Here is a 25,656-nt window from a genome sequence, read left to right as displayed (position 1 = left end):
GGTTCACTCAATTAATGCCAAACAAATATGGCTTCAAATTCTGGATTTCTGCTAATGTTTCAATGAAGTATAGATGTAATGCTTTTCCATACCTCAGACAAGAGAACATGCATAGAAAGAAGCAGTACAATGCTAAGAGTCTTTTGAAGCCATTTCTAAGTTCAGAAAGAAAAGGGGCAACAGACAACTACCCCATGTCTCTACAACTTGCTAAGAAGCTTACAGAAAAGTAAATTTTATTAGTTGGTACAATCAACAAGATCTTTAATGAAATCCCTGATGAGGTATAAAAGCCAGATGCTGAAATACAGTCCGCCACCATCCTGCACCAAACTGGCAACAGATTGCACCACGATTTCATATCAAAAAAAGAAGAATAAAAATGTCACTCTTCACTCTTCTGAGTACACTGCATGCTAAAGAAGCAATAAGGAAGGAAGAAACCTGCAACCATAACATTCTAAAATGCAATGAAATGTGAGGTGGTCATGGTTGATCAATTAAATATTCTAAAAAAGTTGTACATAGGAGGCAGCCAATGCATACCTTCTGCAATATCTCAAACAATGGCAATACATGCATGAGTCACCTACAGAACAGTACCGAACAAAAACATGAAAGGAAGGTGTTTGCACTTCAGCTGATGAATGAACTCAAGGTAACAAAAGAGGAGGAAGAAGAACATACAAAAGAAGAAGATATGGGACAAAAATCACCAACAAAATAGAAGCAGAGCCAAATTAGACTTTGCAAAGATTACAAGACCATTGCCGGCTATGTAAAGTGTCAGAAAGGCACGTACGGTAAATGCAGGCATAAAACACAAATCACATGAGCTAAATGAATCTAGCAGTTGCCAACTGAGTAAAAAGTGCGATTAAGTCCTGTGTACAATATATAGTATAATACAAAACACATATACAAAATGTCTCACCTCAGCAATGTATGTGGGTCATGGGGCAGAAAAGGATCTATAAATAATTGACAAATGAAAGTCCACAGTATACGAAACTTGTCAGCAAGAGCAATGATAAATCAATAAGATATTTTTAAGTAACTAATGTGTTAATTACTGTGTTAAATAATTGTTATAACTCAGACAAAAGTACAGATTCACAAACAATAAAATAAAGCACTTGTTTAAGTCAGATATGAAAATATTTTATGCAGGATCAAAATGACCCTGTTCCATTGTTTTAGGAATGTAGAGACTGCACCTTTCTAGTGTTAATTCATCATTCACAGATGATAGATGTTCACAGACAGAGAGAACCTTAACTTTCAATTGGCGTTAGACACTCAAGTGAGTTGAGACATTACGTTTTGCAGTGTGTCACAATGTACTGTACTGAACTAAAGCCTGTTCAAATTAATAGCACAGAAACTGATAGCACTAATGACAAACTAAATAGATATTATTGTACAGTTTGATTTTTAATTTTCAATCACAAAAGGATCATGTAATGAACTTAAATTACAAATTTTCATGAAGTTACTGCTCTTTTGAAATCTGTAATGGAGCACCCACATGTGATGAGTGCTTGGTATGGGAGTTTGCTGTGTTCACTTCACTTCACTTCACTTCACTTCACTTCACTGCAATGTTCATGCTGAAACTTTTTTTAATTTATTTATTTTATTATGAGGCCACAATTCAAAAGTGAATTCAATTTTATTTAATAAAATAAACTTTATTCCATTTCAGTTGTAAATATTTGTCATATTCAATTACATAACTATCCTATTTTAGCAAATTTACTCTTGATGGTTTTATCCTTATGATACATCTTGAGTGTCAAGCCACCGAAAACTTTCAGTCCATGAAGTCTTCAGCTAGTGCGCAGCTGGTGGGAAAATGTGGATCTACTGTGAATTGCACCTTTTAGCACCTCTTTCTGGCTGCAGGATGCTGCTGTCCACAGTATCACTGGCATTTCCCATAGGGCTTCATGTGAGGCATATTTCCAACTGATGCTGTGTTTTGCAATCCTCATCAATTGCTAAGAAATATGGAAAGGATCTGAAGATTTGACAGTCAAGTTGGCCAAAGGGTGATAAACGGATTGATGTGTAATCACCTGTTAGATATGTTCAAGCCAAAATTTCTACTATGTTGCACATTTAACTGACATATTATTATTTCAAACACAACTTTAACACTAATTTTGTTAGTCAAAAGAGACAGAGGGGCTCCCAACTGGAAGCTCATACAAATAAACTTTGTGATATCTCATTTCAGGAGGATGACGGTTCAAACCTCCGTCCGGACATCCTGATTTAAATTTTCCATGACTTTCCTAGATCACTTCAGGCAAATGCTGGGATGGTTCCTTTGAAAGGGCATGGCTGATTTTCTTCCCTATCCTTGCCTCAAGACAAAGCTTGTGCTCCGTCTCTAATGACCTCATTGTTGATGGGATGTTAAACACTAATCTTCTCCTCCTCCTACATCATTTCATTTGAAACTACTTGTTTACTTTTACTGTTGATCTGACAATTTACATATCAGGTAGATGCTACCACATCGCTTCTCAATACATCACTCACATATCTGTTTATGACAAATAAACTACCATATGATTTTACCGAAATGAAATGAGAGCAGACAATATTTTTCTGACTCAGCTTAAAAGTACCAGAGATTCAGGTTTACAGTAGTGGAATGGCACCAAATGAGAAAAATTAGTGGGAATCATGCATCATCACTTTTTCCAGTGTCATTTTTGTACAACATTTTAGTGAAATAATAATATGAAAAAGGTTTCATTACTGGAAAGATCCCTAATAACTATACTATAATCTGACACACAAAACCGGGACCATTCTAAACCTTTCTCAACAAAAGAGGTCTGTTTGAAGAAAGCCAGGAGAATTCAAGCATCCAATATGACAGGGTTCAAAAATGAAATGTGATTCAGTCTACTGCAAACTGTCATTTATGATCTTCTAGACCACGGGGTTTTTAATCTGCACATTGCAGCTCCCAGGGGCAATGTGGCCTCAGAGATGACTTTGCGGTGGTTTCATAAAAATAATAATTTGGTTTGTGAGTAAAGAAACAATGTGTGCACTATTATAATAGTGATATCTAGTGAGCTGACAAGTGTTGTTACTATAAGAGCATGGTAGATGGAAATCAAATCCTACTCTGTGCCTCGTTTGTCTTTATTCAGTAACAATCAATTTGAAGGTTAGTTTTGTCGAACAATGATTTTTAATTGTTATTCCTCCTCTGTGACTGGTGTTTCTCTGCTAATTTTTTAAATATAAGTACAATATGTCATACTTCAAATGTATCGTGCAATTCTAAAGATGAAAACATAAGAAGTACGATGACAGTTGACAGTCAGGTGAACTTCAATTTTACGCGTACTGCTGATAGAAATGAGGAACAGTCACAGAGCATCATTTGTTTCATTTCCTAGCTATTGAAAGCACATCAACTTTTTTTTAAAAAAAACAGCTGCTCTGGACATGGTATCTATTATGATAGGTGAGTCAGCTGCCACACAACACTTATTCGTTGAATGCTTGATGTGGATGACAACATGAATGATTAACTGGTTGGAAAACTTAAAAGTAATGGCAACTTCACTCTTCAGTTGGATGAAGCTACAGGCAACCACAATGATGCACATCTAATTTCTTATGTGTGATTTATCCATAAGAATACATTTCATAACAATCTTTCTTTCTGCAGAAAAATAACTCTTATAACAAAAATGACAGACCTCTTTGAAATAGTACACTCTTTTATAGAAGAAAGCCACATTAACTGTGAAAATTGTATGTATGGCTGTTATCCATAGAAGGCTGCTCATGCTATTTGGACAATCTGTTTTATTCACCAATATGCACTGGTATCGAAAAGCATGAGCACTGCCCTTCATGAAGTTGTTTTACCAGTGACCAAAGTGGTAAATTTCATTAAAAGTCAGCCACCAAAGTCAAAAGTTCAACAAATGTGCACTGATACAGGGCGGAGCACATTTCCCTAATTTATTACAGTGAATCGCTTCCATGTGCGAGTACCTTGAAAAGGGTGTATGAACTCAGGAATGAATTTTATTCTTACCTTGCTCAAGAGAAACACTTGAATTCCAAAAAGTTCATAGACAGTGGCTGTTTTCACTGGCATAGCTTTGTAACATCTTTGAAATACTCAATTCATTATCCCTTCAAAGCAATGAGTCCAACAGCCTGCAGCTGTCAGACAAAATTCTTCACCCTTCATAAAGAAGCTACTACTATGGAAGAAGAAGTTGGATGATAAAATATATTACATTTTCCCTGCTCTTAACTCAGTTTCAGAAGACAACATCTTTCCGCTGAGTGAAAAATTGAAGCATGTTTGTGGACCATTTAAATGAACTCACTGATTACTTTTTGAAGTACTTTCCAGAAGAAGATGATGTACAAGACTGGATCAAAGATCCTTTCATTACTTAACCATCCATCAACTCTTACTATTGGAGGACAAGAGCAATTGACTGATATTTCTTCAGGCTCCAACTTGAAATCGAAGTTTGTTTCCTCTTATCACTTCTTGAGTTTTAGAGCTTGGTGAGGCAGAAGTATTTGCAAGTATGCAACAAGCCCTTTTACACCTTTTTGTTCTTCAGCAGACAGTCGTCAACACGAAATGTAGACCCCAAGTGAATGTGGAGAAAGAGATGAGAGTCGCAATTTCCAAACTTTGCTAAGACTTGAAGAACTGGTGATGAAGAAGCAAGCTTACCCTTTCCGTGGATTTTGTTGCAAAAATAACATGTAGTAACATTAACAGTTGATTAACATTTTTTAAAACTTTTATTTACCCTACACTTCAAATGTTCAGTGTGAAAGGAGCTGCATATGGTTTATGTTCCGATAAAGGTTTTCAAAAAGTTTGAAAACCACTATTCTAGGCCTATGGTAAGGGCTTGATCATCTAAAAGAAAATTTCTGAACACAAAAAAGACTGTCAAGTGGCATTTGACTGTGTTTATAAGGCAATAACATTAGATGTCACTTATCTTCTCTTGCATAAAAAGGTAACATTTGAGCAACTATGCGCAACAATACCATTGACAGGAACAATATCAAGTTTTGCTGCCCGTGCTGAGAAAATTTCTACAAGGTTAGGTTAGGTTAGTGTTGTTTAACGTCCCGTCGACAACGAGGTCATTAGAGACGGAGCGCTAGCTCGGGTTAGGGAAGGATGGGGAAGGAAATTGGCCGTGCCCTTTGAAAGGAACCATCCCGGCATTTGCCTGAAACGATTTAGGGAAATCATGGAAAACCTAAATCAGGATGGCTGGAGACAGGATTGAACCGTCGTCCTCCCAAAAGCGAGTCCAGTGTTTCTACAAGGATCAGTAGTAGTCATCACATCCTCTCGGATCAGTGGAGCCACACTGTCAGATTCTCCCCTCATTTTTACCAGGACATAAATCATAAAATGTGGATTCCTGTTCTATTTCATGACATCACAGTCAAAAGTGTGAAGGCTGTTCAATAAATGACACCCATAAAACTGTTACTTAAAAATCTTTAGTGATCAGCAGGGTGGTGGCTATTGGTGCTGTTGTCATCATCATCATCATCATCAGTTTGAAGAGTGGTTTGATGTAGTTCTCCACATTAGTCCAGCTTTTGCAAGCCTCTTCACCTCTGCATAATCACCACAACCACAGTCATATGAACTTTCTTATTGTATTCAAGCTTTGGACTCTACAATTTTTACCCTCCCACACTTATTTCCATTAGCAGACTGACAATTCCTAGATGCCTCAAAATGTGTCCAATCAATTGATCCCTTCTTTTAGTCAAGCTCTACCATAAATTTCTTTTCTTCCCAATTCGATTCATTATCTTCGTTAGTTTTTAAGTCTACGCATTTAATCATCAACATTCTTCCGTAGTGCTACATTTAAAAAGCTGTTTTTCTCTAATTGTTTAAACTCTTTGCCATCCATATAAATCTAGAAAAATACTTTTCGAAATTCTGTTCTTATCACTGCCTATCTGAATTTTACATTCTCTCCACTTCTGCCATCATCATCAGTTATCTTGATGCCCAAATAGCAAAACTCACCTACTACTTTAAATGTCTCATTTCCTAATTTAATTCTCTTGGCATCATCTGATTTAATTCAACTATATTCCATAACCTTGTTTTACTTTTGTTAGTGCTCATCTTCTACCCTCTTTTCAAAACACTATATATTCCGATCAAATGCTCTTCTAAAGTCCTTTGCCATCTCTTCACAGAACTGCAATGTTACTGACAAACATCATTGTAATTATTAAAAGAATTTAAAACAGCTATAAGGTCATGTAATAATGGTCACTTGATTTTACTGGAACCTTTCTGTTTTTTCATCACAGTTTCAGGTCCTGCCAACCTCCACATGATCACTGCAAATATGGTGAATGCAAACCTTTAAAACTGTTGTCAGTTGTGAATAAACATAACATGGAGACACATGATATTCATAGAGAAATTGTTAGAATCTAACTTGTACGTACTTGTAGATGACTTGTAGCATAATTTATTTAGAGCCTAAAGGAAAAATTCTGGTCATTCTTGAGGAACTAGAAATATAACAAGGGGCATCTTAATTTATCACCAAATAGCATAATTAGTGAACAGTAGTGAACAGGTTACCAGTAGTAGACAGTGGTTCAATATTTTTGAAAATTTGTTACAACAGAAGGGGGGAAAAATTGGTCTTTTATCTTTTGCTCATGTATCACAATCCTATAATGTACAAATAATTTCATGTCATAAGAGAAAATAGTATCTAATGACATTTGTACTATTCCAGTTTTTAATAGTTTTAGCTGGTTTTTTAAATAATTATTATTTTCAGTTATTCGTTGTATTTGCCTGTTTATGAGCATGAAAGGTACAATGTGACATTCCATATAATTTCATGTGTAAAAAAAACCATGTCCTTCAATTATTATAGCTGCAGTCTTGTTACTGCAAACGTTGTAGATTGCTCTTTATTTCCTGTATTTTATCCTTCCTGCCTACATAATTAATTGCAGTGGAAAATTCACCAATCCACAATGTCGGTAGTCCAATAGCATACAACAGTAGTAGAGCCAATGTTAAACACAATTTGAAAAATTGTCAAGTAAGGGTTGTTCACAACATCCTGAATGAATTGTCAAGGGATGTGGTGGCGGGAGAGGGGGGGGGGGGGGGGGGGCTGGAAGCAAACTCTGCCCATTAACTCCCAGGGCCTAGGCAGCTGTGGTGGGAGAGTGTGATGGTATACATTGCAATACAAGGTGGCAGCATGTCCCACGTCCTTTCTACTGTGCTGGTGAAAGAAGGTTGTGTAGAAACCTTAATTTATGGTAGTAGCGCTAGAGGAAGGACTGCATATGGTGCGGGAATCTTCTATTTATGTGCAGATACAAAACACAAAATAAGCACAGTACAGTGACAAGGCATGACAGAGGGCAAATGTTTTACTAGTGGAGAAGGAACAACATGCACATTGAGGTCGCGACTTGCAGTGCCATGGACACCAAAGAAGAGAGATCGGGAAGACAAATGTTGTTGTTCCAAAAACAAAAAACAAAGAAGATTGTATGGAATTACTACTTATTTCTTGACTCTGGGATACTAATGAACTGTTCGTCTGGTACGCTAACAAACTGTCCGTCTGGCACGCTAACAAACTGTCCGTCTGGCACGCTAACAAACTGTCCGTCTGGCACGCTAACAAACTGTCCGTCTGGCACGCTAACAAACTGTCCGTCTGGCACGCTAACAAACTGTCCGTCTGGCACGCTAACAAACTGTCCGTCTGGCACGCTAACAAACTGTCCGTCTGGCACGCTAACAAACTGTCCGTCTGGCACGCTAACAAACTGTCTGTCTGACACGCTAACAAACTGACTGTCAATGAGTATAGTCATTAAGACCTTAAATGTGAATTTTTAACTGATATGCTGAAAGTGCTATGGTGACTGTTAATTACAGAAAGATTTTAAAAAGAAGTAGTTACATGACTTTGTAGCCAGTTGGTAGCAAACACAGAACTTTCCTCCATATGGTGAAGAAGTTAGATATAGCTATCAGTGTCACTGTATAGCAGGACCACAAGTTCAAGGAGTGACAAGTGCAGAAAGAAAAGATTTAAAGGTGAAGGGAATTAAGAACATATAAGTGACAGATCACACTCTGGAATTGGTAGCCTGGTTAAGTACTCTCCAGCAACGAATACTAGCAGTAACATTCCACGTGGCGACCAAGGAATGAAAGAAAAAGGCACTGAGATAAGGTTGTGGCTGAAATGTGCAGTTATAACAGGTGAGGAAGATGATGTGACAACAAAATATCTAGATAACAGTGAAATTAACAAAGGAAAGAAGGTTTGCTGAAGAGAGGAATGCTACAACATTAATAATGGTTATCGTGTGTGAGTATTGGCTTAGCATATAATATGAGATATATTAAGCCACCTAAATGGAAGAGTCAGTGAACAATTTCATACACACACACACACACACACACACACACACACACACACACACACACACACACACACACACAGGCACACACAGGCATCTGCTTCACGCTGCAGCACAATATACAATGAATTAGGTGAGCGCTGTAATCTGGACTGTCTACAGTTATGTTTCACATTGTGATTAATTTTATCAGTAGTACTACATACTTTTTCATAGGGATAAAACATTCATTCAATATAACTAGTGTAATCTTCACACTTTAGCATATGCCTATCCTAGGAGCATGAATAAAAAATGTTAAGTAAGATTTTAGATAAACTGTAATGGTTCAATCAATTAGACAAACTGTCTCACAATATAACAACAATATCAAATGATATGACAACACACAAAACGGACAGTAAAACTCACACACATAAGTTGAAACAGCTGGGTAGGCTAGAAGATATGTCTAATGATGTAACACCACTTGCAACTACAATAGATAGAGTTTCTCAAACTGAGGCAACCTTAGAAAACGTACCTATGATGTTCGAAACGGAAATGAAGAAACACAGTTATTCGTTTAGCAAGGAGGTAGAGGAAAATTTAAATAATGTCAATGATACTATAAAACGATTACAAGATATAACTACACATGATTTCAAAACTGTAGCAACCAAATCTCAGATACACAAAACAGGGTCAAAGTGTTGGAATTAAATAGAAATCTTATTGAAAGTGAAAGTGATCCAAATACCTTAACTAGTCTGGAAGCTCTAATGTTACTCCGACTGCTGTTCTGATTAAAATACTTCTCATTATGAGAGATTCACTGTAGCAAGAGAGTGATGTAGTTTTTGAGTGGAATACTTAGCTTTGAACTGCTGAATTCTCCTCTATTAATAAAGTCCATTAGAGGGTGTATATTGCAGATTTGCCTGGATTTTAGACATGATGAAAACTATGTTAAAATAATATTTTCCAATACACTGATGATTCCTTTTAACAGCAGATGCATTTTCCATAAGCATTTACAAAGATGTTCATACATAAACTGTTTTCTACTAACATGACTGACAAAACAGCAAATGCTACTGATTTTGTGTCATTACATTGGCCAAACAGCACCTGACTCCCAGTGCTTTGCATCATGAATATATACCCTATCTTAACAATGTATGTTTTTTTGGCCTATTGTCAAAAGCAATTACATTTACTGATTTATAATGAAAAGTTAATGATTTACAACAAGCTGTTAGTACAGTTTTAAGGACATGAAATGATGTTTCATTCTGAATACATTTGGAAATATTGTTCTTTTGACTTTTGTGTGGAAATTTGGTTATGAAGTTACAATAACAATACCTATAGTAAAATCATTAATTACATCTTCATTTCACATTGGATTTTATTTCTAACATTAACAGAGGTACAGCACAAAATGCCAAAACCAATTTCTGGTTAAAGTTCTGTATGAAAATAATGAAGTATCAAAATGACTGAAAATCAGCTGTTTACATCAGAATGACCAAGAATGGTTAATGAGAAAGTTAATTACAGCTGATCTAATTGTTTTATCATTATTGACATGATACATAAAATGCACATGTCACATTAAATACATCAGATGACTGATAAATGCTCCAAAAGTCTCTTTAGTTAAGTTGGAATTTACAAATTTTGCTAATTAACTATTGGTTTAATTATGACAGATATTTCTCCTAACATTTCTATGGGAATGTAATAATGCAATCACAAGAATGAAATTTTAAATTTTGCTGAAATTTGACAGTATGTTAATTCACAATGTCAGGTTTTTAACTAATTACAACTTTCTATTAATTACAACAGTTAAATGATCTGAAATAATGTTAATGATGTTGATTTTGTATATAAATGAACCATACAGTTTAATTTGCTGACAGAAATTAAGAAAAACTATACTTTCTAACTTTTGTCCACTACGTATTGTGGATCGGGTAATATACAATCTGCTAAACTTTTGGTGGTATCTAAGCATTCATTACCTACCCTATAACTAGTCCTACTAAAAGACACATATACAGCTATTAGTAGAACAGAAAGCATATGAAAAGTAGACACAACTAGCCACTAGCGGCAATTCTAAATCTATGGAAGATGCTGTTGATCACCAGCATGAATTTCAAAAATTGTGGGAAGAGTTAAATAATATTAAAAAGGAACTTGGGAGTATAACATCTGCATCGAATATTGAGTTATCTACAGAGGTACTAGAGGAATTGCAATTAGGAAATGGATTAAACTGATCAAAATAATTCCCCGAATTTAAACCTGAAGGTGATGTACACCCAATAAAATTCTTATGGGTATTTTCCTGATCTATGCACCAGAAATGAGATGGTTAAGAAAATGGATTTTGCACTGGGGCATTTAGCAGCTGACACAGCTGATAACTTTAAAACTATTAGACTGAAAGTACTACACTGAAGCGCCAAGGAAACTGGTATAGCCATGCATATTCAAATACAATAATACGTAAACAGGCAGAATATGGTGCTGTGATTGGCAACGCTTATATAAGACAACAAGTGGCTGGCGCAGTGATTAGATCGATTACTGGTACTACAATGGCAGGTTACCAAGATTTATGTGAGTTTGAATGTGGTGTTATAGTCGGTGCATGAGCAATGGGATTTTTCCATATGAGCATTTCATGAGTTTACCGGGAGTATCAGATAAAGCATCAAATCTCTGCAATCGTTGAGACAGGAAAAAAATCCTACGAGATCCAGGACTAGCGACAACTCAAGAGAATCGTTCCAACATGACAGAAGTGCAACTCTTCCACAGATTGCTGCTGATTTCAATGTTGGGCCACCAACAAGTGTCAGCATGTGAACCATTCAACGAAACATCATAGATATGTTTTCGGAGTTGAAGGCCCACTTGTGTACCCTTCATGACTGCACGACACAAAGGTGTTCACCTCGCCTGGGCCCGTCAACACCAACATTGGACTGTCGATGACTTGAAACATGGTGCCTGGTCAGACGATTCTCGTTTCAAATTGTATCAAGAGAATGGACATATATGGGTATAGAGACAACCTCATGAATCCCTGGATTCTGCATGTCAGTAGGGGTTGTTCAAGCTGGTGGAGGCTCTGTAATGGTGTTGGGCATGTGGAGTTGGAGTGATATGTGACCCCTGATACGTCTAGATACAACTCTGACAGGTGACATGTACGTAAGCATCCTGTCTGATCACCTGCATCCAGTCATGTCCATTGTGCATTCTGACAGACTTGGGAATTTCCAGTAGGACAATGTGACACCCCATACACCTAGAATTGCTACAGAGTGGCTCCAGGAACACTCTTTTGAGTTTAAACACAGTATCACTGTTCAGTCCAAACCTGGTCCTGGAAATTCTTTCTGGTACTTAAATATGACTTTCAGCTCCGCAAACAATTTATGTGTATGAAAAATTACAAGTTGCACAATGAAAACAAAAGATACAGGTTTAATTCCTGTTGACGACAGGTCATTGGAATGGAGCATAAGCTGAGATTGGAGAAGATTCAGTCAGGTCCTTTTCAAAGTAATCACCATTGTATTTGCCATAAGCAGTTTAGGGAAAGCACAAACTTCTAAATCTAGATGGTCAGATAGGGATTTGAAATACCATCTTCTTGAATATAAATACAATGTCTTACCATTGCATCACCACACTCAGTCAAATTGCATCATGGCTTCAATTCAGAACTAATGTGTGTTTAGAAGTCACAATCTACATTTTTGGCAATGTTTCATAATACTTGAATAAACTTGACCATTTTTTGCATTTTAATACCCTTTATCATAATAATAAAGATACAAATAGTTACTAAAAAAATAATACTGAGTGCAAATTCATAAAAGTTAATTTAAAATATTCACCAACCTCCCAGTCCTTTGCCTCTTCTACGGGTTCCTTCATGTGTTTCTTTTTTATGTAGTTCCACTGAACCACACCAACAGTTGCAAACAGGAGACTTAAAGGAAGAGGCCTCCAAACACGTCTCAGGTATTGCCATCGTTGGTTACTCTTACTGACATCTGCATACTCTATTAAAAAAAAAAAAAACTGTTAAAAAGGAAAATACTGCCCAGTAACTACTGGTTAAAAGCAATATTTCACATTAACAAAGTTCTCACTCTCTGACATCAATACCCTTGTGTATAAGAAACACATTTATCACACAAATTGAAAGCAGAGAAACAAATTCAACACACAAATGAAATCTTAAAAGGCAAAATTGGATAAAATCACTTGGTATAATAGTGTTATATCTAATAAAGGGTGTCCCTGGAGGAATATACAATATTTAGGGATATGACACAAATGATCATTCAAACCATAAAAGTCCAGTAAACATAGCCTCTAAAATGCACATCTTAAAAGCTATGAGTATTTGCTAAGTAGGAAACATATGTTTCACAATAATGAAGATAAACAAGTGCTCATAGCTTTTAAGGTATGTATTTTAGAGCCCATGTTTAGTAAATTTTCTGTATTGTATTGTACTTTATTTGTATTCATCTCATAACGTACATTTTACACGTCATATGATCACATTGCACAGGACACACATTGCTTCGAATGATTGTTCCTGTTATATTCCTGAATACTTACCATTCCTCCTGGAACATCCTGTAGAAGAAAATGCAGGAAGGAAGGATTTTAGAGATTACAGTCTTACTGACTGGTCACTGGTGACATAACATTCACTTAGTTGAGGATGAATGAGGAAGAAATCAGGTTGTAGCCTTATTGAATAAAACATTCTAGCATTCATTTGAAGTGATTTTGAGAAAACACAAAAATCTAAATCAGGGCAGCCAAATATGTATTTGAATCATGATTCTCCAGAATATACACTACTGGCCATTAAAATTGCTACACCACGAATATGACGTGCTACAGATGCGAAATTTAACCGACAGGAAGAAGATGCTGTGATATGCAAATGATTAGCTTTTCAGAGCATTCACACAAGGTCGGCGCTGGTGGCAACACCTACAATGTGCTGACATGAGGAAAGTTTCCAACCGATATCTCATACACAAACAGCAGTTGAGCGGCGTTGCCTGGTGAAACGTTGTTGTGGTGCCTCGTGTAAGAAGGAGAAATGCGTACCATCACATTTCCGACTTTGATAAAGGTCGGATTGTAGCCTAACGTGATTGTGGTTTATCGTATCGCGACATTTCTGCTCGCGTTGGTCGAGATCCAATGACTGTTAGTGGAATATGGAATCAGTGGGTTCAGAGGGCTAATATGGTATGCCGTACTGGATCCCAACGGCCTCGTATCACTAGCAGTCGAGATGACAGGCATCTTATCCGCATGGCTGTAACGGATTGTGCAGCCATGTCTCAATCCCTGAGTCAACAGATGGGGACATTTGCAAGATAACAACCATCCACACGAACAGTTTGATGACGTTTGCAACAGCATGGACAATCAGCTCGGAGACCATGGCTGTGGTTACCCTTGACGCTCCATCACAGCGCCTGCGATGGTGTACTCAACGATGAACCTGGGTGCACGAATGGCAAAACGTCATGTTTTTGGATGAAACAAGGTTCTTTTTACAGCATCATCATGGTCGCATCCGTGTTTGGCGACATCGCGGTGAACGCACATTGGAAGCATGTAATTGTCATCGCCATACTGGCGTATCACCCGGCGTGACGGTATGAGGTGCCATTGGTTACACGTCTCGGTCACTTCTTGTTCGCATTGATGGCACTTTGAACAGTGGACGTTACCTTTCAGATGTGTTACGACCCGTGGCTCTACCCTTCATTCGATCCCTGCGAAACCCTACATTTCAGCAGGGTAATGCACGACTGCATGTTGCAGGTCCTGTACGAGCCTCTCTGGATACAGAAAATGTTCGACTGCTGCTCTGGCCATCACATTCTCCAGATCTCTCACCAACTGTAAACGTCTGGTCAATGGTGGCCGAGCAACTGGCTCGTCACAATGCGCCAGTCACTACCCTTGATGAACTGTGGCATTGTGTTGAAGCTGCATGGGCAGCTGTACCTGTACACGCCATCCAAGCTCTGTTTGACTTAATGCCCAGGCGTATCAAAGCCGTTATTACGGCCACAGGTGGTTGTTCTGGGTACTGATTTCTCAGGATCTATGCACCCAAATTGCGTGAAAATGTAATCACATGTCAGTTCTAGCATAATATATTTGTCCAATGAATACCCGTTTATCATCTGCATTTCTTCTTGGTGTAGCAATTTTAATGGGCAGAAGTGTATTTCCAGTTATTTCAAGTTAACCTTTTTGACACAGCACCCAAGTTTCACTTGGGCACTAGTTATGACAGTGGATCAGTGAGATTTGGGTGGCATCTCAACAGTGGTCAAGAGAGCCATGGAAATGGAAACACCTCCGTGCATCACAATGAGACTGCCATGCCAGAAGAACAAAGTGGGTGACCGTTACAAAACATTTTCATGTAAACATCAGTCCAGCTTCCAAAGTGACATCATCTCTTACTAAGTTTTCTCTTCTTCCACAGGATGACCACAGCATTTATGAAAAGACTACGCAACATCAATATGACCTTTCTGTAAAGTTGTTTTTGTAATGCCATTTAGCCTGAAGATTAGGTATTCCCTCGAAACATGTCGCTAAATAAATAAGTAATACAATAGTTGACAAAGTTTGTGACTGGTAGTGGTAATTTAAAAAAAAACCTTTAAATATTTCTTGAGACAGTCACGGTTGAAAAATAGTCAAAACACATTGAAGGTCACTGGCATGTCTGCTGGTTCAAGACATAGTCTTCAGTCGCCATATAAAATCTTCTGAGTTTCAAATGTGATGTTCACATTTTCCTACCAGAGGGCTCAGAAGAGAAGCCAGATGTTTTTCCAGGTAATATGTTAGGGCTCCTATATTGCTCACAATGGGGCAAAGAAGAAACCCCTTGCTTATGCATCTTAAGCAAAGCATAAAATTGTGATGGAACTGGTGCTTGTACTCTTAATCTCTTTTGGAGATGTTCAGGGAACTGACATGATTTGACGAGAGAAGATATTGCAGCAACATGTCAGTCAGCACCTGAAGATGACAAGCAGCTGTCTCATTGAAATAGAGTGCAGCTTTCACAACATTATCCAGTGTGATGCCCATGAAGCAATGAAGCAGTTACAATGTTGCAAAGTCTCAAATAGCACAAAACTATTTGTTAAAAATTGGCATACATATCACGAAAATAATACCAACTTGGCTGTACTATTTAACAATTTATTTTTAGCAAATTGTAACATTTCACCAATTTGTTACTTTATGTTGAATGACTTGCATGTTGTTGGTATGGTCTACAGTCCGAAGACTCGTTTGATGCAACTCTCCATGCTACTCTATCCTGTGCAAGCCTCATCATCTCCGAATAACTACTGCAACCTATATCCTTCTGAATCTGCTTACTGTATTCATCTCTTCGTCACCCTCTATGATTTTCGCCCCCAGCACTTCCCTCCAATACTAAACTGGTATTACCTTGATGCCTCAGAATACGTCCTGTCAAATGATCCCTTCATTTGGTCAAGTTGTGCCACAAATTTCTTTTCTCTCAAATTCTATTCAATGCTTTCTCATTAGTTACATCATCAACCCATCTAATCTTCAGCATTCTTCTGTAACACTATATTTTGAAAGCTTCTATTCTACTTTTCTCTAAACTGTTTATTGTCCATGTTTCACTTCCATACATGGCAACACTCCATACAAATGCCTTCAGAAAGAGACTTCCTAACACTTACATTTCTATTTGATGTTAACAAATTTCTCTTCTTCACAAATGCTTTTCTTCCTATTGTCAGTCTACATTTCATATCCTCTCTACTTCAGCCATCCTCAGTTAATTGCTGCCCAAACAGCAAAACTGGTCTACTATTTTAAGTGCCTCGTTTCCCAATCTAATTCCTTCAGCATCTCTGATTTTATTTGACTACATTCTATTATCCTTGTTCTGCTTTTTTTTATTTTCATCTTATATTTTCCTTTCAGCACACTGTCCATTCCATTCAATTGCTCTTCCAAGTCCTTTGCTGTCTGACAGAATTAAAATGTCATTGACAAACCTCAATGTTTTTATTTCTTCTCTGTGAACTTTAATTCCTACTCCAATGTTTTCTTCGATTTCTTTTATTGCTTGTTCAATGTACTGTTATAACTGCCGTCTACTTTCTGTACAGGTTGTAAAAAGCCTTTTGCTCCCTGTGTTTTACCCCTGCTACCTCCAGAATTTTGAAGATGGTATTCCACTTAACATCGTCAAAGGCTTTCTCAAATGCTACAAATGTAGGTCTCTCTCCTTAACCTATCTTCTATGAGAAGTTGCATGCATGCATACCTACACCAATATAAGTGTTTCAGAAGTATTGTGAGTGAATCAGTTGAACAAACAGAGAAAAATGGATATTCCCCTCCAAACACTAGGTGTGGATCAATGGTTTCATTCACAAGAGAGGATTAAAGTTTGTGATTTTCATGATACATTACATCATTGATTTATCTATTTGGGAGAGGGAGGAGTGTGGAGGGTGGGGGGAGTCAGCAGGATATCTGGTGGGGAAACATTTTGCTTTGGTTCAATAAGTACGAGGCATGCTGAGAAAGGAAGTGTAATAGTTATTTTATTTTTTTTAGGAAAAGTATATTTAGGAAGAAAAGAAAGGAAGACAGGAGAGAGAAGGGGGGGAGGGGGAGGGAGAGGGAGAGGGAGAGGGAGAGAGAGAGAGAGAGAGAGAGAGAGAGAGAGAGAGAGAGAGAGAGTGGGGGGGGAGGGAGAGACAAGGGGGGAGGGAGAGACAAGGGTGGAGGGAGAGAGACAGGGTGACGGGAGAGAGACAGGGTGGCGGGAGAGAGACAGGGTGGCGGGAGAGAGACAGGGTGGCGGGAGAGAGACAGGGTGGCGGGAGAGAGACAGGGTGGCGGGAGAGAGACAGGGTGGCGGGAGAGAGACAGGGTGGCGGGAGAGAGACAGGGTGGCGGGAGAGAGACAGGGTGGCGGGAGAGAGACAGGGTGGCGGGAGAGAGACAGGGTGGCGGGAGAGAGACAGGGTGGCGGGAGAGAGACAGGGTGGCGGGAGAGAGACAGGGAGAGACAAGGAGAGAGGGGGGAGAGGAAGAGAGGGGAGAGAGGAAGACAGAGGGGGAGAGGGAGAGGAGTGACTGGAGAGAGAAGGTATGGGAGATCTGTTTCTCTATGTGGCTGGGACGGTAATTTTGGTATGTCAAAGCCTCAGTGAGTCCTGAGGTGTATTTGGAGAAGAACTGCTCATTACTAAAGATGCAACAACCACAGATGGTTATGCTGTATTAGGGAATTCTTGGTATGAAATTGGTAGCAACTGTCGAAGTGGAGGTACTGCTTGTGGTTGGTAGGTTCAATATGGATGGAGGTACTGACCTGGCCATTCTGGATTTGGAGGTTAACATTGAGGAAGCTGACATGTTGGGTTGAGAATGAGGTGAAGTGATGGGGGGAGAAGGTATTGAGGTTCTGGAGGAATGTGGATACTGCATGCTCACCATTGACCCAGACCATGAAGATGACATCAATGAATGTGAACCAGGTAAGGTGTTTGGGATTATGGGTTGTTAAGAAGGATTCCTCTAGAAAGTATATGAACTGGATGGCACAGTATGTTGCCGTGTGGCTGCCTATTGCTGTACTGTGGAATTTTTGTAGGCAGTGCCTTCAAAGGTGAAGTACTTCTGGGTGAGGGTGTAGTTGGTCATGGTGACCAGTACGGAGGTTGTAGGTCTGAAGTCATTCAGGCATTGGGAAAGGTGGTGTTCAATAGCACAATAGCAGAAAGGCAATCGACACTGGTAATGTCGTGTAGAGAGAAATGGAATCAATAGTCACAAGCAGGGTGTTGTGTTGTAAAGGAACAGGAACTGCGGAGAGTCCGTGGAGGAAATGGTTGGTGTCTTTTACACAGGATGGTATGTACAAGTAATAGTTTGAAGATGTTGGTCCACAGCACCAGTGTGTCTCACAGGGGAGGGGGGGGGGCAGTAATTAGCCAAAATGGGGTGTCCTGGATGGCTGGCTGGGTTTATGGATATTCGGAAGGACATAGAAGGCAGGAGTGTGACAAGTGGCAGGTGTGAGGAGAGAGATTTATGAGAGAGGTTCTGGTATGGGTTTCAGGATTTGAGAACGGCCTGGAGATCATGTTGGATTTCTGGAAGTGGATGAAACTGACAACTGGTGGAGTCTCTCCACCAGGTAATCCCTGCAGTTCAAACCCACAGTGGTTGAGCCTTTATTAGCAGGTAGGATTATAAGGTTGCGATCAGTTTTTAGGTGGATGATTGTGGTTCCTTCTGCAGATGCAAGGTTAGTTACCATGTCAAGGGATTTGGAGAATGGTGGTGAGGAAAGGTTTGAGGTTAAGAAATTCTGGTGTGTTAACAAGGGCTGCTTTGGAAGCCGCGGGGATGGATCATAGTTGGATGGAGGGGTGGTCTGAGTCAGGCAGGGTTCAATACTGGTTTTAGGTGAAGTCCAGTTGGTAAGGTTGGTGGCGGACAAGTGTTTCCACTGTTTAAGACTTCTGGATGAAAGTTTCATGACTGTGTTTTGAGTCTGGGTTCTTTATAGTGGTGGGAGAGTGTTTCTGAGAATGTGGTAAGTGTAGTAGGCCTACAAGACAGGGTTTGTTGGCTATGAGGGTATGTGGAGGTGGTTTGGAGGCACTATTAGAGGTGTTGGATAGTGGTAGTGCAAGGTAGGAGGCCTGTGGTGAACAGGTTGGAGAGTTTTTTGAGGTGGAATTGTGCAGACTGCTCTAGTTCCTGGAGGGCAAGAGTTGCAATGTAAGAGATGGGATGCAGGAATTTGAGATTGCACAGCAGGGGAATTTTACAAATGGAGAAGAGGTTTTGTAAGGAAGTGTAGACCTGATTCACATGGTTTTGTATGATTATATTGGTGAGGGCTATGCACTGGCAGAATTTGACCAGATAAAGTGTAATAACGTCAAGTTGAACACAAATATTTCGAAACGATGTAACACATATAAGTCACAGAGCAAGTTGATAAGCAAGACATGTGAACACGGTAACATTCGAATGAGCACTGAGTCGAAGTCTAGCGGCCACCAGCTGGCTTGCGGCTTAGGTGGCACGGCTGCTGCATGGCTGGCAGACAGCGCCACATGTAGACGACGTGCGTAATCGCGCGGCAGCACTTTGAATGATCAGCAACTCACAACACTTTTCCCCCCCTTTGAAATTTTTTCACTGGTCTTGATGGAGATGGCCTGTAGAATGCTAGCATCCATAGGTGTTGTTTGACTGGCCGTATAGTCTCGAGGAGGCGGCTTCCTGCACGGACGGAAGAATCCCCGATGATACCGGGTCGAGATGACAGGAGACATAGGGGTCAAATCGGCTGGGGCCCTATGCACCAATCTGCCCGTTGCGGCAAGTCCAGTTGATATAACAGGAGACATGGGCGATGTGTCGGTGTCCGTAGAAGGAGGAGGCGAGTAGATCGGCTCCGACAGATGATGGTCATCTGGTTCCTGCATGGGCACGTCTCCTGGTGGCATCCGTTCTTGTACTGGCACCGAGATGAAGGTGGGAGGGCTGCAGTGTGAGTAATGCGAGATGCCAAGATCCCGAGTGTCAGGTAGAGCCGAAGGTGGTGTAACGGCACTCGGAACGGGCGTTTCCGGCACATGAGACCGAAGCTGGTCCGAATGACGCACTGCAACACCCGTGTCTGTCTGGATTTCATACAGGCATCGGCCACGGTGTCGTAAGATGCGGTCCGGACTCCATTTTGGCTGCCTGACATATCCCCATACCCAGACAAGGTCGTTGGCGGTGAACCAGCCAAGCGAAGGCACCCGTGGCCGTGAGGTGGAAGGCCGCAGAAGGTGAAGAAGCATGCAGGGGTGTCGGCCATGTAAGATCTCAGCTGGGCTGTGGTCGCCCATGGGGGTGAAACGGTAAGAAGCCAAAAACTGGAGAAGCACATCATCAGCAGCAGAACAAGTCAGGAGTTTCTGCATCTGAACCTTAAATGTGCGGACCAGTCTTTCAGCCTCACCGTTTGATTGTGGATGGAACGGAGGGGCTGTGACATGCATAACGCCGTGACGAGCACAAAAAACTGCAAATTTGGAAGAGGCAAATTGCAGACCATTATCAGTAACAAGAGTAGAGGGAAGGCCTTCCAAAGAAAAAATGCGGGCGAGAGCACTTGTGGTTGCCGCGGTGGTAGGCGACGTGCAACGGACAATGAAAGGAAAGTTAGAGTAGGCGTCAATTACGAGGAGCCAATAAGTACCTAAAAAAGGTCCTGTGAAGTCAGCATGAATGTGCTCCCGGGGCGTCTCAGGCGAAGGCCACGGTGACAAAGATGACTTTGAAGCGGCAGCCTGTGACGCACAAGGGCCGCAGGCAGCGACCATGTGTGCTATTTCAGAGTCAATGCCAGGTCAGTACACATGACGGCGCGCCAGAGATTTTGTGCGAGAGACACCCCAGTGCCCTTGGTGAAGGAGGCACAAGACCGATGCACACAAAGACGCAGGTACCACAACATGCGGAGAAGCATTGTCGGTGGAAAGGAGGATAACACCATACCTAGCTGTGAGGCAGTAACGCAAAACTTAGTAGTTCCGCAACAGATCAGAAGTCTTCGTGGACGGACAATCTGGCCAACCCTTCTGAATACAGCATAAAACCCGGGAGAGGGTAGGATCAGAACCCGTAGCAGCCGTCAGCCGGTCCCCGGTGATGGGGAATCCGTCCACAACCCGCTGCTCGGTAGCATCCAAGTGGAAACACAAAAGTTCATCCCTATCGAATGCCAGATCAGGACCCATGGGAAGGCGAGACAGTGAATCAGCATTCGCATGTTGAGCCGTCGCCAGAAATGAATCTCATAATTGAAACGAGACAAGTAAAGAGCCCAACACTGGAGGCGGTGTGCAGCCTTGTCGGGAAGTGACGATGATGGATGAAACAACGAAGCAAGTGGTTTGTGATCCGTAATAAGATGAAATTTGGATCCATAGAGGAAAACGCCAAACTTATGAAGAGCATAAATAATGGCCAAAGCTTCTTTTTCAATTTGAGAATACTTTTGCTGGGCATCCGTGAGTGTTTTGGAGGCATAAGCAATCGGTTGTTCAGAGCCGTCAGAAAAACGGTGCGAAAGGACCGCACTGACCCCATACTGAGAGGCGTCCGTGGCAAGGACAAGATGTTGGCCAGGTCGATAAGTAGCCAGGCACGGGGCCTGTTTCAGCATAGTCTTCAATTTCTGGAAAGCCGCATCCCATGACGCGGACCAGTGAAAAGGCACATTTTTATGCAACAGGCGATGCAACGGCTGAGCCACCGAAGCAGCAGACAGTAAAAACTTGTGATAGTATGCTATTTTCCCCAAGAAAGCCTGCAGTTCTTTAATGGATGTAGGGCGAGGAAGGACATCGGTCGCAGCGACAGTTTGCTGAAGCGGACGAATACCATCCCGAGAGAGTTGGAAGCCCAAGTACGTGATAGATGCCTGAAAAAACTGCGATTTCTGAAGATTACACTGAAGACCGGCGGTCTGTAAGACATGAAAAAGTGTGTGGAGATTCTGAAGATGTTCTTCGGTGGTGGAGCCAGTGACAATGTCATCCATGTAATTGATACACCCAGGGACAGGGAGCAATAATTGTTCCAAAAATCGCTGAAAGAGAGCAGGGGCACTGGCAAGCCCTAATGGCAAACGCTGGTATTGATAGAGGCCGAAAGGCGTGTTAAGGACCAGAAACTGCCAGGAAGCAGTGTCGAGAGGAAGTTGATGATAAACTTCTGAAAGGTCAATTTTAGAAAAATACTGGCCTCCAGCAAGTTTAGTAAACTATTCTTCAGGTCAGGGCATAGGATAAGTGTCAATGAGCCACTGAGCATTCACAGTGGCTTTAAAATCGCCACAGAGACGAATATCACCATTGGGCTTAGCAACGACAACGACAGGAGAGGACCACTCACTGGAAGTGACAGGAAGCAAGACCCCTGAAGCAGTGAGACAATCCAGCTCCAGTTTTACCCGATCATGAAGGGCCACAGGAATGGGCCGAGCCCGAAAAAACTTAGGCCGAGCAGTGGGTTTGAGCTTGATATGACCTTCAAAGTTGTTTGCACGGCCTAACCCAGGAGAAAAAAGGGAAGAAAATGTCTTCGACAAGGAATCCAATTGAGCATAAGGAATAGCATCAGAGACGATATTGATAGAGTCATCTATGGAGAACCCAAAAACGCGAAAGACATCGAAACCAAAAAGATTCTCTGCGTTACTCTGGTTGACCACAAATATGGGAACAGTGCGAACGACAGATTTGTAAGATACCTCAGCATTAAATTGTCCCAAGAGAGAAATCTTCTGTTTACTGCATGTCCGTAATTGCCTAGTGACAGGTGACAGGAGTGGAGAACCCAACTGAAGATACGTCTGAGAATTAATTATAGTGGCAGCAGAACCGGTATCCACTTGCATGCGAACATCCCGATCAAGGATTTGGACAGTGAAGAATAACGTCCCTGAAAGGGAAGAAGTGCAATTGACAGACAACACAGAATCGGAATCAGCGTCATGTTCATGGACATCATGTATGCGGTCGGATTTGAAAACGGAAGACACATGACCTTTCTTTTTGCAATTGTGACACATAGCCCAACGTTAGGGACAATCGTCACGTGAATGTTTCGTAAAACACCGCGGACATGAAGGAAGTTGCCGGGGGTTTTGCTGCAGTTTCTTAGCGGGTTGTTTACAGTTAGGCCAAGGCTGTGCGTGGGAGCACACTGCGGCCACGTCGGCCGGCGGGGACGCGCCGCATGCGTCGTCAACAGCGCACAGAGGTTGTATTTCCCCGACATCACCCCACACCTCTATTTGCGCCCCAGAGGCACGAGAAATTTCAAAAGACTGCGCGATGGAGAGGACTTCATCTAGAGTCGGATCTGCCAACTGAAGGGCACGTTGCCGAACTTCTTTGTTGGGCGCCGACCGGATAATAGCATCCCGTACCATGGAATCGGCATAGGATTCTTTGTGAACGTCAGTAACAAATTGACACTTTCGACTGAGGCCGTGCAGTTCAGCAGCCCAAGCGCGATAGGATTGATGCGGTTGTTTTTGACAACGATAAAAGGCAACACGAGAGGCTACCACAAGCGTTTGCTTTTGAAAATAGACAGACAGAAGTGAGCACATTTCAGCAAAGGACAAAGACGCAGGATCTTTTAAAGGAGCCAATTGTGACAACAACCAATACACTTGAGGTAAAATCCAGGAAAGGAACAGAGACTTACATGTTTGTTCGTCCGTGACATGAAATGCCAGGAAGTGCTGTTGCAGACGTTGTTCATAATAAGACCAGTCTTCCGCCATCTCGTCGTAAGGAGGAAAAGGAGGTAGAGCCAACGACGAGAAACGCCCCACATTGACACCGCGACGAAATCGCAAATCGCTGATGTTAGAAGCGTTTGCTGTTCAATGAAACCTTGCAATAGTTGCTCGACAGTAGCCATGGAAACCTGTGGGTCAACGACGAAAAGGAAAAATCCCATCCTCGTCGCCAATTGTAATAACGTCAAGTTGAACACATATATTTTGAAACGATATAACACATACTGTATAAGTCACAGAGCAAGTTGATAAGCAAGACATGTGAACATGGTAACATGAGAATGAGCACTGAGTCCAAGTCTAGCGGCCGCTGGCTGGCTGGCCGGCCGCTTAGGTGGCGCGGCTGCTGCATGGCTGGCAGACAGCGCCGCATGTAGGCGACGCACGTAATCACGCAGCGGCACTTTTTTTTTTTTTTTTTTTTTTTTTTTTTTTTTTTTGTTAAGGGCGCTCAACTGCTGAGGTCATTAGCGCCCAGTCACTGTTGTTAGAGCACATGGAATCTGGTAAAACTCAATGGGATGGAGGGGACACCAGAAGGACCTGACAAAGATGCAGATAAAAGAAGTAAAAAGATTAAATGTCTTTGGACAAGCCAGTTAAAGTTATAAAACGCAGAATACGAGCAGCTGCTCGAGCGTCATCAGCTAAAACATCCGGTAAAGTAGATGGCAGGGACAGGACAACACGAAATTGACTAAAACGGGGACACGACAATAAAACATGGCGCACTGTTAATGCCTGACCACAAGGGCACTGCGGGGCTGGGTCACCGGAGAGCAGGTAGCGGTGGCTAAATCGGCAATGCCCAATCCGCAACCTGGTCAGAAGGACCTCCTCACGCCGAGATGGTCGGGAGGAGGTTGTCCAAGCAGTTGGGAGCGGTTTTACTGCCCGGAGCTTGTTTCCTTGGAGGGATGACCAAGCATCCCACCACAACGACACAAGCCTCTTACATACATCCCCACGAACGTCAGATGACGGGACACAATGGGAGGCTGGCCGAGGCAGGAGGACTGCAGCCTTGGCTGCAGCATCCGCAGTCTCATTCCCAGGCACTCCTACATGTCCGGGAACCCACAGAAAGCTGACAGAACCACCATTATCAGCGAAAGAATGGAGGGACTGCTGTATCCGTTGAATTAAGGGATGGACCGGATAGGGAGCTCCAAGGCTCTGAAGAGCACTGAGTGAGTCAGAGCAGAGTACATATGATGAATGGCGGTGGCGGCGGGCATACTGAACGGCCTGATGGAGAGGAAAAAGCTCGGCCGTAAAGCTGGAACATTGGTCGAGGAGCCGGTATTTAAAGGTGGCGGCCCCGACGACAAAGGCACAGCCGACACCATCGTCAGTTTTGGAGCCATTGGTGTAAATAAAGGCGTGACCGGCAAGTCGAGCACGAAGTTCGACAAACCGTGAGCAATACACTGCAGCTGGAGTACCCTCCTTCAGGAGTGAGCTGAGGTCGAGATAAATATGAACCGGAGCCTGGAGCCAAGGTGGTGTCGGGCTCTCACCCTCTCTGAAGGTGGTAGGGAGGGCAAAATCCAATTGTCGAAGCAGACGACGGAAGTGGACTCCGGGGGGCAGCAGGGCAGACACATACAACCCGTACTGACGGTCGAGAGAATCGGCGAAGAAGGACTTGTAAGAGGGGTGGTCGGGCATAGACGACAGCTGGCAGGCATACCGACACAGCAGTACGTCGCGCCGGT

General features: G+C 41.7%; 1 protein-coding gene across 1 annotated transcript in view; it reads right to left on the bottom strand.

Moving 5' to 3' along the window:
* The window catches only part of LOC126101061 (phosphatidylserine decarboxylase proenzyme, mitochondrial), a 132,772-nt gene that overhangs the window by 81,440 nt on the left and 25,676 nt on the right, over nt 1-25,656 (bottom strand). The window contains exon 3 of the mRNA XM_049911733.1: nt 12,379-12,542. Within this exon, the coding sequence (XP_049767690.1) occupies nt 12,379-12,542 (164 nt within the window). The remainder of the gene's footprint in view (nt 1-12,378; nt 12,543-25,656) is intronic.

The sequence above is a fragment of the Schistocerca cancellata genome, chromosome 9 (genome assembly GCF_023864275.1).
Source record: "Schistocerca cancellata isolate TAMUIC-IGC-003103 chromosome 9, iqSchCanc2.1, whole genome shotgun sequence".
NCBI classification, from domain to species: domain Eukaryota; kingdom Metazoa; phylum Arthropoda; class Insecta; order Orthoptera; family Acrididae; genus Schistocerca; species Schistocerca cancellata.
Note: the sequence above shows the minus strand (reverse complement) of the source record. Positions and strands in the feature narration are given on the sequence as shown.